Raw genomic sequence first — 13,659 nt, forward strand, 5'->3', positions numbered from 1 at the left:
TATTTAAATACACACGTCAAATGCATTACCCAATTTGTAATTAAATAGAAATTCAAAATACACAAAGTATTTGAAATACATATTTCAATTACTTGTATTTGAAATACCGCCTATCCCTGCTAGGGATAGGTAATCGTTACCTTTCCACGACTAGTGTATGTTTTACTCTCCCATACGAGTGCTCACTTAACTTTTCTATAGTCACACAAATGGATTTGCAAGAGTCAGGACTGTCTACAGGTTTTGAATTTCAGAGTTTGGTGCATTATTTTAACTGCCCTTTTTTGCTCCTAAATACAATTGTTTAAGCGACAACCAGTCTGTCGTATGTAAGAAAAAGTGTTGCCTGAACTCTGTACTAAAGAGTTAAGCACGCTCTCCAGGAAGAGTTATTGTAACCTTAGAAGTGGTGCCTGCACTCCGTATTAAAAAGTTTAGTGTGCTCTATAGCAAGAATTAATATTACATAACAGCAAACTTAGCAGTTTATATGATCCCTTCCTGGAGACTGCTTTACTCTTTCATACAGAGTTAGGCAACACTTGAAGTGGGGATTTAATTACTCGCACTAAAGAATTTTGTAGAGTAAGTACAACCCCATTTGGAAGTGTTGCCTAAACTCAGAATTAAACAGTTAAGCACACTTTCCAGGAAGGGTTCACACGAACTCTGCTCAAGTATAGTGTTATGTGCTGAGTGTAAAATCACCCAGTAAAAAGTAACGTAAATGCCTGCTAACAGAATTAGGGGAAGGGAAGTGTACAATTGGCTCCTTGTTAGTCAAACGTTTGCTGAAACAAAAAAAACTCTACTGGCAAGTGGCATTTTTAGCCTGTTGAAGTGCGACCACTGTACTTTTATTTTTGCAGCTGTTGTATCAAATTTCAATACCTCCCTTGATTTCTCTGTAATGTGGAATAGTACTTCTGTCCTTATTATGGGAGCTGCTACATACAACTTGAGACAACTCAAGCACTTTGCAATGAACAGTAGCCCTAAAATCTAAAAGCAGCTATGTATATGTTCACAAGGGGAGGGTTGAATTGGAAATGTGGAAGTGCAGCTGAAAAAGGACATAAAAGAGGGAGCATGAGCCTGTTCGGAGGCCATAGGTTTTCATGAAAAGTCAGCATAGAAAGGATAAAAAAAGTAGAATAGAGCTCAATAAGCCAACACTTTAATGTTAGGACATGGGAAAAAAAGGCAAAAATGGCACACATATTCCCTCTGGTGAACAAGTTTCTTACTTTGTGATGAGATCCAAAGCCAAGGCAGACTTTATATCGTACTTCAAATCAATGAAGTGCCCAATCCGTCCGTCACCTCAAATAAGTGGTTCTCCAACACCGCAGTTATGGCCTTTGAGTCCTCTTTGTCAATTCGCATCACCGGATAGGTCAATCTGTCGTGTCGGTCCTCCTGTGAAGAATGAATGCTTAAATGTAGACTCAGCAGTATGAGAAGGGAGGAAGCAACTCACTAAGTGTAGAAGGGTATGCACTTGGGCTAGTTGGTGATCCATATTTCCGAGGGAAAAAGCGCTAAAAACAATGAACAAGTAGAAGTGTTGTTGGTTTCTGTTACTTTTCCATTGTTTTTAGTCTTTTACCCTCGGATATATAGCTCGCTAAGTGCCCTTAGTTAATAGGAGTGCATTCATTTGTAAGACAAGAGACCATTTGCGAAAATCCCAGGAGCCATTCACAGGATACGTTCCAATAGTTGTCTGGTACTTGTTTTCTTGCCGATTAAACGAGAGTCCGAATCGAACACTTAGGCAGCACTCACTGCTGGCTCACTCAGCCGCAACTACCCACGACTGTTTGTATCCCCTCTGATATGAACATCTAAGAGAAAAATGAACCACATCTCTCTTTTTTTCCTTTGTATGCAGTGGCAGCCATAAGGGGTTGCATTTATTTATGGCAGGGAATCCCCAAGTTTGCATACCCTATTAGTGGCATCGGAAGAAGAGGGCAAGGCAAGGGGGGCAATTGCCTCGCCCTGCCGCTTCTCTCTGACTGACATTTTAAACTATTATAGCAGACAATATGGGAGACAGGGACGGGGTTTAGCTCCCTAGCACATCACCCCTCCACCTTCCAAGCAATACAAACTCAGCTGGCTCCTGCCCATAGCGATGAAAGTCATAGCTCTATATAGACTAGCCTTAGGGGTAGGATGAATGGAAGTTCTTAACTTGAAACTTGAGATCATGTCCGGTTTTCAGTTTTGAAGGCGTGAGGTCGCATCCATGGATAAGGACATAGGGGGGCTCCGAATGCGGCCGAAGCGCCACCGGCTTTCACACCCGAACTCCGACCAGGCAGCGTTAGCTTTATATGAACGGCGGGTGCTACGGCCGGGGACGCCCCGGGCACGTGACGGTTAGTCTCCCCTCTGGCTAGGTCAACGAAGGCCACCGCGTTCGTTGACCTAGCCGCGAACCCCCTCTCAGCAAGGCCCCCCGGACAGCCCGACGCGCACCACGTATGGCTACCTTGGGCCCGACTTCCTTCGTTCACCTAGACACCGGCGCGGCTGCGCCATCGCCCCCAACCCCATCCCGGTGTCCGGCCGACTATCCGCCGACCCTCTTGGTCCACACCGACATACGAAGGGACCAAGCACCCCGCTGGGCCAGGAGTGACAGGCACGAGGAGATCGGGGGGTATGATATTGCCCCCGATCCGCTTAAGGCAGGCCATGGCAGCTAGGGCCACCTCCTCAGCCGTCCGGGAATAGCCCATCGGAAACGCCTTTGAAAACTTCTCCTTCTGCTCTTCGGGAGAGCCAGCCAGGCGGCCTCACCGTCTTCGCCTCCTCGGAATCTGAGGCTCTCCGCCGGAGAGAGCGAGTTGTGATCTTTGGCGACAAGATCCCTGACATTGAACGACAAGGGCAGGATCGGGCAGCCCCCCTCCTGATGTTTCCCCGCCGTCTGCACCAGCCGGAGCAACGGGTCCCAAACGAATGGGGCCCGCGGCGGCGGCTTAGGGCTCCTCTCGACCGCGACAGTCTCGCTATGACGTCGAGTCTGCTGTACCCACTCGGCCGGGAAGTCTGGTATGTCAACGGTGGGACCGTTGATACATTTAAACAAGTCGAAGGTCCCGACCACCTCAAGTTGATCTCCCTTCCACGTCACTGCCAGACCCCGCTGCGTGGCCACTGCCGACAAGGTCGCGCGAAGACCTTCCTTGGCCTCCCCAATGTCTGGCAGCGTCACGGACCCGCGTTTGCCAGCAAAGAAGTCGTCAACCGAGATATCGGCCAGGACTGGGTCTGGTAGATCCGGAAAGACACGACGCACTCTGTGAGTGCCAAAGGCACGAGTTATAGTGGTGGACAAGGCCATAGGGTTAATGAGGCTCGGGTCGGCAACCCAAGCCGCTCTGGCCTCCAGCAGGTCCCTGATGAGCGGGTCCTGCTCTGCCTCAAGTGCCTCGACACGCTTAGCAAACAGATCATCTTCCCATGATCCTTGCAGGTCTATGATGCCAGTCAGATTGTTGGTGCAAAGGGGAGTCAGTGGAAAGCGCCGAGTGCTAATACGCGTGGACTCTACCAGACGGTGCCGGACAGCCCACATGACAGTAGCAAACGGGTCATCGTCAAGCCTGGCCGCATCTCGGCCCTCCACTGTTCTAAGTTCGACGGCATTCCCCTTTCCACGGAGAATGAGGCCATACTGCCTTTTGAGAAGAGATTTGAAAGAGAACATGGGAGTTCTTAAAAACTTATTCAATGCCCTCTCTCCGAGACTCAACCACGAACGGATAAGAACAAAGCAGCCTCACGAGCAACAACTGTTCTGAACCGTAATTCGCGTAGATGTACGACGCTACCTCAAGTGCGTCCAGGATTTCTCTGGAACGTCCTTCTCCGACCCTTCTCCCACAGATCAGATGTCTTCGATATCGGAGGCCCCCAATTTTTAGATTGGGGCCTCCGACATCGGAGACATTCGGGGGATATCGGGGGGCATTCGTCCAATTGGTATACAATATGTTAGGAACGTTCTTAATATTTAATTAGTTTGAGCAACCTATTGTATTTCAATGCTGACTACCGTATATCATAGTTTATTTCACAACTTTAGAAGTTAGCAAATGCAGGTGACCTCTAAGTTTGGGGACACCATTGATTAAATATTGTAATTACAGCTCTACATGAAGCTCATTTACTATAAAGTACCATTAAACCTTAATAATATAAAAAAAACTGTACCTACTGAAATTCACAAACTCAAAAAAAAAAAGAAGCAAAATAAATATAACAGTAGCCCAACCAAGAACATACAGCTTCGATTGGTCAGTGTTAAAAAAATTGAAAAAAGTGCCACATTCCAAAACAAAGCACGCATCGTGGCGAGCCCAAGCTGTGCCATAACTGAAACTACTAGATAGCTAGTGAGCTGCTCACATGCACCACTCCATCATGCATGTGCACAATAGATGTGGGCTCTGAATTTCTGATTTGCATGTGGCATGGACTGGTTGCACCACTCTGAAGGCAGCTGTGGGCACGCGCATTATGTGCCAGAGCGCATCCTTCAGTATGTCCAGTAATGCTGAGGTGAAGTTTGCCCAATAAGTTGAGTTTCTACATGGCTTCATCTGTTGAAAACTGCTCTGCCAGCATTTTGTGATGCTTTGTGTGTGTTCATCAAATTGAAGATTATATATTTATGTCAGAACCGCTGGAGCCTCCTGCTAAACAGGCGTGTTAGTTTTATGAAGGCAACAAGGGCGGCAGTGGCTCCCCGCCCCTGTCTACTCCCCCATCGGAAAGCAAAGAAAGTTCTGTTGAGAGCTGGGGTCTTAAGAGATCGGCAGAAGTTCCATACCATAATTCCTCGACAAGACAAGTTGCGAAGTCCTTCAAGATCATGAGGGTTTTGATTAGCTCCATGGCAGGAGCTGCAAGAACAGCAGTTTCCCTTGTTTAGTGAGCAAAAATTATCTCCAGCAGTCACACTGTAATCAATAAATTGTTCATATGCAGTAAGGTTCAAGGTTCAAGGTGTTTAATGGCACAACTTCCACACAACCGAGTGCCTGAGGCAGCCAAAAGGCAGAAGCCCATACAACCAAGTGCTGGCTGCTTCCTCTCTTTCTCCCCAGCTGGAACAAGTTTCTGCACTCTTGGCATTCCTAACTAAGGAGACAATCAGGTCTTTATATGACTTTGATATGGAAACTTGTCATCAGTGTAAGATGGCGTGCAAAACGATGACACTTGAAGAGGAGCAGCCAGACGCTGAATCCTTGTATCCCTCACCATGGTCGCTGAGCAGGTGGCACCATGGTTACAACTGATCCTCGGCCACAGCAGTAACGGTATGACCTAGGACGGTACCCTGGACTAAAGGGTGTTCTGCTGCGGTTCGGATCCAGCTGTGCGGGAAATTGGCACCTTAGAGATTTCTTTTTCTAGGACAGGGTTTATGCATGTTGAAGCATGGCATCAGAAGTTGAGTTGTATCAAGAGCGTTGAGAGTAAGTGTTCGGAGAGCTTGTCCAGTTAACTTCTTGTCCCAGCATCTCAGCATGACTGTAATCTGCTTCAACATTAAAAATAAGTCTGTAGGTAAGTAGCTAAACATTCGGATGGTTACTAATCTGCTGCACCTCTTCTTTTTGTGGAGTGCATGACGACACTCAGCTTAAAAAGAGCTACTAGAATATGAAGATGCCATCAGTACAACGAGAATATGGTGAATGTAGGCATAGCGGAATGGAAGTCCTTGTTACACCTGGTCCACAGATCACGGAAAGTTCGTCGGAGTGCTTTTCACTCTGAATGGCATGCACACGAACTCGCAAACCGAAAGGCATTGTTAGGCTCCTTTTGAATTACCAATGGCTTGTCTGGTATTGGTGCTAGGACTTACCAGATCGACCTTGGAAAATATGGCAAGCTATTGTTGAGCAGTGTAATGAAGGTGCTGATGCAAAAGAACTGTGTTTTTCTGTTTTGTAGCAGCTGTATATGGCAGAACTACATCGTACAGCGCATGAATTATGTGCAAAACTAGCTTTTTTAAGTTGATGAGTATAATCAGTGCGTAGAACGCACACATTCATACATGGATATGTTAGCAAAAATAAAAACTAATGTCTCGTTGCAAGGACTCACACAAAAAGCAGAATTTGTTGAGAACCACATGTAAACTGGTAAAATCACTGCAGTACAATAACAACAACAAAAAAGCTATTTTTATGTTGGCACACCACGCTTCCTCCGCATTAAATTGTGCATACGACCGCTGCTGGAAATTCTGAGGAAAGCAGTCTGAGTAGCCACAGTCGGCAGCGACCCCAGACATGCTCAACGGGGTGCGAACCGGACCTGGATTGGCCTCGACATCATTGTCGTCGCACCCGTTTCGCACCCAGGCGGAGCCTGGGGCGCTCAGCACGTACTGGGCCGTGGCGGGCAGCTGGGCGAAGAGGCCAATAACAGCTGTACGTGTTGAAGTCTTGGAGAAAACACAGACGGCAAGCGTCGACGAGTGGCTTAACCCTTTACTGCACAACTTTTTATTTTTTCACAATTTTATTCCAGCAGAAGTAGAATACCACAGTTATCACAATACTATCACTAAAATAAATTTCAAAGTTTCGGAAAAATTTATATCGAAAAAAGATAGGTATGTTGCATATTTGCAACAAGATGGAAATAACGAAATATTTATAGCCGAATGCTAAAAATTTGTGAACCAGAGCCAAACTTGTATTTACAGACATCAGTGAGAGATGTGGCCTCATTTGCTTGTGTGATACAAAAGAAAGCAGTTATTCTTGCTTGTTGAGCACAGGTGAGTGCCACACTTAGAGCAGTAGCTCATACAAATGCCCTTGCATCCAGGAAACTTGCAACGCTGTCGCTTCTGACTCCAAAGCACCCAGTGGCCAACCTGAGCATAGAAGTATGAACAGTGAGGTTTGTAACACAGATTAATTCGCCAGTGATAATACCTGATCAATCCTGACATCTTGAGGTGGACACGGTGCTGAAGGACCTCTTGTCTTCTTCAGCTGGATGCCTTGCTCCACGGACTCATTGCTGGGCCTTCCCCTTTTCTTCAGTTGATTTTTTCCTGCTTTGCAGAGTGACGTGGCGAGGTCCACCTTGAACTCTGCTAATGGCATGAGCTTTCGTGTTGGTTGATCGGAAGTAGTCTCGGCACTCCTCCTGTACAGCAGCCAGGCATTTACAGCCGTCAAGTCGAGAATATGAAGAAAAATACGAAAGTACCATTTCTTCGATCGGAGATGGGCGCGGTAGAGGGAGATCAGAGAGTCTAAGAGATCCACTCCTCCCATGTGCTTGTTATAAGCGCCTATCACCGACGGACACGGTATGTCGCGCCTCTCCTTTTCTTTTTGGCTCCACCTTGGCGCAGTTAGGACAGGCTCTGCCCCAACAAAGGTGGACAGCAAGGTGACGGCTCTGTTGTCTTGCCACCTTGTACACGACAGCTGAATGCCATCCAGGGTCGCTACCTTCTCTTCAAAGCTTCCCCTTCCTTTCTGTTTCATTTCCTTGTCAGATGGCATGCTGATACCCGTTACTCGGTTGATCCGGACTGTACCAATGCAGTGCACGGTTTCTTTTTCCAGGTACACCTGAAGGGTTGGACAGTTGAAGTAGTTATCGAAATACACTTTGTGGTGGACTCCTCTTGGGATTAACCTGCACAATCGAACAACAATGTTCCCGCTTGCTCCACAGTCAGGCTCTCCTGCACGTCTTGGGGCAGAGTTTTCTTGTCCCGTGTACAGTTCTAGCTTGTACGAGAAGCCACTTACTCCTGAGAGAACAAATACTTTGTACCCCCATTTTTTTGGTTTCTGGGGACAGTACTGTTTCAGTGCACTTGCGCCTTTGAAAGGTATAATCTGTTCATCCACAGACAAGTGCTCTTCAAGCGGTATCAGCGACAACTGTTCATTTACAGCATCGACGAGCGGTCGTATCTTTGCAAGCCGGTCTCTATCAGGATCATCTCTTGGGCCAAGAGAGCTGTTGTCCACAAAGTGAAGGTTGTGCTTCAACTGTTCGAAGCGTGTCACCGTGAGGTGGTCAGCTACTTGGCTTACTCTGGTAGCTTCACTCCAGTACCACCTAGTGTTCTTCAGCTGAATTATAGACATCCACATGCAGGTGCCTAGAAAAACTTCAATCTCCTCGGCACTGGTGCAGAGGGGCTTACTGGCATCCTTCTGGACTGAGTACAAATTGCTCTCATTTGCAATAAGCGAAATAAGAGCCCCTGGAAAGATGAACTTGAAGTATTGGAAAGGTGTTTCCAACTCTGAAACTTCCTGCGGAAGCTCATTTTGTCCAGTGAACTTCACTGTTTCAGGATCCCGCATCAGGCTTGCATTCTTCCAGATAATTCTTCTCTTAGATTGAGTTGATGACTGATCAGCTGGTTGGCTTGCGGGAGCTTCCTCTTCGTCAGAGCTTGTACTCGCCTCGCTTGAACTGGCACTACATTTTGCAGGGGGTTGGACATCTGGGGTACAAAAAATAACAGCGTCTCGCACAACTCATACAATGAGCAGTAAAATAAATAATTTGGAGAGAAATTCTACATTGTATAGGGGACTATCTTCCCTGGCGGTTCTAAGTGTGCTCTTTGAAAGCGTGAAAACAACCCTACAACTTTGCAATTGTGTGTAGTTACACCTGACGAAGGATGGTCTCTTCCGAAAATCTCTGTCAATGAAGCCTACACTGCTTCTAATTTTATTCTCTACGTGAAAAAAAGTTGGATTTCCAGAAAAAAACATTAACTTACAATCAGAGTCATCGTCACTGCCGGAGAGCTCGCTGTCCTCACTGTCGGAAGGAATTCCACGGCTGTAAAACCGTTTGGGGTCCATTGTGTCTGCTCTACGAAGAAAAAACACCGTCGTGCACGTTGTTGCATCTGTGCAACATAGCTATTTTTTGCTTCCAAAGACAAACTTCGTCGATAATCTTAAGGTTTTTAGTATTTACATAATCAGCAGGACATTAAGTTGAGTCACAAATTTTTTGTTTTGCATTACACTGTATAGAACGTGATATGCAGTAGTCAAGGCTTACCTGTGTCACTTGTTGAGCGTCCACGTGGTGGCTGTCACGCTTTTTAGAGAGCAGTTTCGCCGCCTGAGTACAGATGGCAGCACTGGACGGCTCGCCTCGCGGATGTATGTTGCAGAAATGCAACAACGTGCGGAACTAGCACTGAATGCATTTTGTAGATGTTTTTATCGTCGTTTATCGCTATGTTGCGAATATGCAACAAGGTGCAGTAAAGGGTTAAGGCTAGGTACTTCTAGCAGAGTGTGTTGGATAGACTGCAGCTCACGCAGGAAGAACTGTGTCTGTCCCTCGTCTATTTTCAGTGTTTTTATTCTCACTGTGTGAACTGTGGCCTAAGGCTGCAGCGTCACGTGGCGAGAGTAGCAAGGGGGCGTTGTCACTCGCAAGCTTGTGGATGTCTGTCAAAGGGCAGCGGGTAAAGATGTATTTAGGAAGTTGTTTGAGCTTGCCTGTCCATAGTCTCAATGCTCTCTTTAAAGCGGCGTAGGACTGACGGGATCATGCAAGCCTTCTTTTTCGGGCTCTTAGAAGGCCACCTCTCCTGAGACTCCACCTCACAAGCCTGAGCCTCGCGGCTCATCGCTTCGGGACAGGGGCCCGTTCGTCTGCAGCTCCGCAGGGTGCGCACTGGAACCCGATACCCGAGCAAGCTGCCTTTAATTTTCACCACTCCAGGCTTCTTGCGCATCTCGATGAACTCTGTTGACTTTGCGCTTGAGAGCGGCCTTTTCTTCGTTCACCTCACTACATCGCACAGTTCTTCAGATTCTGGAATTGTTGAATTAAGGTGCATTTGGTTATATGCACTTCGATCAACCAGTTACTTATAAAAAGAGGAATGCTAGGGGGGAGAATTTTCGGCATACCTGGCACGTTGACAGTCTGCGCGTGGTAGTAGCCCCCCTTGGTTGTTATGTTGCCGCTCCAGAAGACATTGTACAAAAAGTCTGGGTTGAAATCCCCGCACGTAACGGGGCGGAAGTCTTATATTTCTTCTAGGGACAACCGCTGTCGTCACGGTCTATTTTATATCCCACCAACGCAAATAATTCGCACATCACTAATCCAAGCTCTATGTATAAATGGTACCAAAGCTTCCATGGAAGCTCATAAGGCGCGAATATGGCGGCTCATTGGGTGCAGCGCCATTTGTGAGGTGTGCGGCATTGCCGCTAGTCATGCTGGCCTGCGACGTACGGGAAGTGACGCCTTATTAAAAACAAACAGAAAATGACGCAATTTCCTCTTGACTGCAACATCACGATTGCTCTTCGCTAGTGACACAAAATTTAAATGCCTTTCGCCAGTGACACGAAATTGAAATGCTTTTTTTATGTGTTCTACATGCCTGCGCAACTACTGTCCTTCATAACTTGCTTCATACAAAGTAAAGTGAATGGTACTTAAGCAGGCACATAGAATACGGAAGAAAAACAATTAGACACGTTGGCATTGCTACTTGTAGTGCATTAGACATTGGAATCTATCACTTCCATATAATCTCTTTAGCAAAAGAACCACTTTTTTCATCAGTTCTGGGAACCACCAATAAGTTAATATATTTTTGAAATTATCCAGTGTGTTACAGCACGTCAATGAATGGATGCTTATTATTCAAAGTGTCGGAGGGTTAGGCGAGTGGCCAAGAGAAGGCGCCACCGCTTGGGAGACGGGGGGTGCCCGGAAAAAACAATAAACGCCAACTCGCCGGACAGTACTGACTCCCTGCCCAACCGGTACATGGTGGCATTTTCGTAGTTCTTTCCTTCGTCCTCTGTCAGCTTCAAAGAACAAAGAACGTCCTCCCCTTCGCGGCCCATGGCGTAAACGTGTTTACTTGCGTTTCTTGAGAGCGGAGACGCAACTCGGTGATTATCCTGTAGCGTTGCCATCTCGTGAACCACGTCTTCCACGTGTGCGGCTGGTGAAAGTCGAACTTTTCCAGCAGTTGTGTTGAAATCGGGTTGAAGTAGCTGCTTCCCGCTTGAACCGCTGCTTTTTGATCCGTCATGTTGGACCGGCGTTGTTGCGCAGTTAAGCGTGTCCGCTGCTCCCACTGCTGCTTCGGTTGTGCGTGCCGTGCCCGCTACTGTTGCTCTTATCGCTGACAAACTAAACCACTGAGAGACCTACTTCGTCATGATGCAGTCTGGTACTGGGGAGAGGCTCAGCAGCAAGCCTTCCAGCAGACCAAGGCAGCTCTCATCACAAACTCGGGATTGGCAATGTACAACCAAAGAGACCACTTGACACTCTTGGTCGATGCCTCATCCTATGGATTGGGTGCTGCGCTCCTCCAGGAGTCCCAAGGCGAGCGATGACCAGTTATGCATCCAAGGCACTAACGGAAACTGAGCAACGCTATGCCCAGATTGAGAAGGAGGCACTAGCCATCATGTGGGCTAGTGGCCATTTCCGCACATACTTCCTAGGGCTCCAATTTCATATTGACACTGACCACAAGCCCCTTGTGCCACTTCTCACCACGAAGCATCTAGATGAACTCAGACCTCTTCTGCAACGTTTCCGCATGCGACTACTGGAGTATGGCTTAACGATCTCCCACATCCCGGTAAAGAAGATCCACCCGGCAGATGTGCTGTAACGCAAGCCACTTACTGGAGCAGGAGAAAAGGAAGCTGCCGACCTGGAGGAAGCCGTTCTGGAGTATGAAGTTCTCACAGTGGATCTGTTACCTGCGTCAACAACACGCTCTCACGGATCAAAGATGAGATCGGGAAGGATCCTGTCACGTCTGGAGTTCTGCTCTACGGGCTGGCCGAGCATGAGAGCTCTACCACCAGAACTGCGGCGATACTGCGAAATAGCAGGTGAACTCGAGGCTGCATTACTGTTTATTGGTCTGGGGGACAACTACAGCAAGTAATATTAAGCAATTATTTACATTGCAAAAACGCGCAGTTAGGTCAATTGATAATTTACCTTGGACTGAATCGACTTCCCCTAGCTTTATTAAACATGGAATATTAACGTCAGACAATCTTTTTTGCCTAAAGGTTGCAATTTTAGTTCATACTCAAATAAACACGAATCCCGCAATATTTTACGAAACATATTTATTTAAGCAAACAAATTACAATTTGAGACACCAGCAGTTTTCAAAACCTAAAATAAGAACTAATTACGGTACACAAAAAACATCCTACCAGATACCCGATCTTCTTAACAGAAATTATTGTGTATTCGAATTAGCCCAGACAATAGCGTCCGTGTTTCTTTTCAAAAAATACCTTACGGTATACTTCAATGTGCCTAGTGTGTATTCCTATTATAGTTCACATCAAAATAGATTGTACATTTTTGAGTGTCATATTTTTATCTTCTCAGATATTGTTTTATTTTTTATTTATGCTGTTTTTGATTCATTTCCTGTGCCCTGCTGCTGAGTGCTGTAACGGGGGTTGGGGACCTAGTCAGGTGATTCGTTTTCGCCTTTTGTCCCAACCTCCCTGACCTGACTGTCCCAACCTCTCTCGCCACGGTGCGAGCTTGAAACGGGCATCGTCCCATTAAGCCCATTTCCATGCTTTAAGCAGTAATATCGTCCAGTTATTTTAATGAATATTTGTCCCGGGTTTCAGCACCAATATTCTAAATATTCCACCGACAGTGTCTTATTCTCTGTATGTGGATGATGTGCAAATTTCAGTTTCTTCTTGCAACCTGTATAGTTGCGAACGTCAACTGCAACTGACAATCAACAGAATGAGCAAGTGGGCAGCCGAAAATGGGTTTCGTTTCCCCCCGACAAAACCGTATGAGTTCCGTTTTCGCTGCGTCGAGGGTTGTCACCAGACTTGTGCACGTTACTGAAAAATAGTAAGGAATTACAGTTACAATTACTCAAGGCTAAATTGTAATTTATTACAATTACAATTACCCTTCCATAAAAGTAAGTGACCGTTACCCCAAAAAGTAATCCGTTACTTTCGTGGCGTTACTTTCAAGAATATTGCCTTCAATTAAGAAACAAAAGGAAGAGGGTTATTCAAGTTTTTATTGTTGCAACCTGTCCCATTTGCGGACAGGCGGCGGCGGAGTATCGGGTATCGTTATTGGAGTGATCGGACCGATCGACTAAAATTCTCGATTCTCAAAATCGCAAAGCTGTAGAAGTCATCATACATCTAGCCAAAACTAGAATAAGAATTGATTTATGCCCATCTTACTATACCGGCATATATTGCCAGGCAATAGCAAAACATCGTTGTAACAGTAAGGTGATAATTAAATAGTAAATAAGGTTTGGCTCGATATTCTCCTTCCTTTGGTTCTGAACAGGTTGAGCCTCGGTTGAGACGTTGGTGAATAAATAAAAGTTTCCAGTAAATGAATATAGTAATCGAAAAAAAGGAAACTCATAACAACAATTAATTAGAACGTCGGTTAAAACAAGGAAATGTAAACGCACGTTTGTCGTGTGTACCTTTTTTGGTGCCGTTTAAAAACGCACGGAGCACGAATCGACTGCATTTTACTCCGGTGTTCTCCAGATAGACGTCCGCTGATGCCACGGGCAGCGAAGGGCATAGAACG

The 13,659-nt window shown here is 46.2% G+C and overlaps 1 protein-coding gene and 1 long non-coding RNA gene across 2 annotated transcripts; both read right to left on the reverse strand.

Moving 5' to 3' along the window:
- Window positions 1-6,521: 6,521 nt before the first annotated feature.
- Window positions 6,522-8,007, reverse strand: LOC121046314 (piggyBac transposable element-derived protein 3-like). The gene is made up of 2 exons (XM_042287731.1): window positions 6,984-8,007; window positions 6,522-6,922 (listed from the first exon to the last, which is right to left on the reverse strand). The coding sequence occupies exons 1-2, from the start codon at window positions 7,563-7,565 to the stop codon at window positions 6,770-6,772; spliced, it is 735 nt and encodes a 244-aa protein (XP_042143665.1). The 5' UTR covers window positions 7,566-8,007; the 3' UTR covers window positions 6,522-6,769.
- Window positions 8,008-8,289: 282 nt separating this feature from the next.
- Window positions 8,290-9,464, reverse strand: LOC121834001. The gene is made up of 3 exons (XR_006076975.1): window positions 9,103-9,464; window positions 8,813-8,907; window positions 8,290-8,527 (listed from the first exon to the last, which is right to left on the reverse strand). It is a non-coding gene; the product is annotated as an uncharacterized LOC121834001 (long non-coding RNA).
- Window positions 9,465-13,659: the final 4,195 nt, after the last annotated feature.

The sequence above is a fragment of the Ixodes scapularis genome, unplaced genomic scaffold (assembly GCF_016920785.2).
Source record: "Ixodes scapularis isolate PalLabHiFi unplaced genomic scaffold, ASM1692078v2 ptg000247l_1___fragment_3__unscaffolded, whole genome shotgun sequence".
Lineage (NCBI taxonomy): Eukaryota > Metazoa > Arthropoda > Arachnida > Ixodida > Ixodidae > Ixodes > Ixodes scapularis.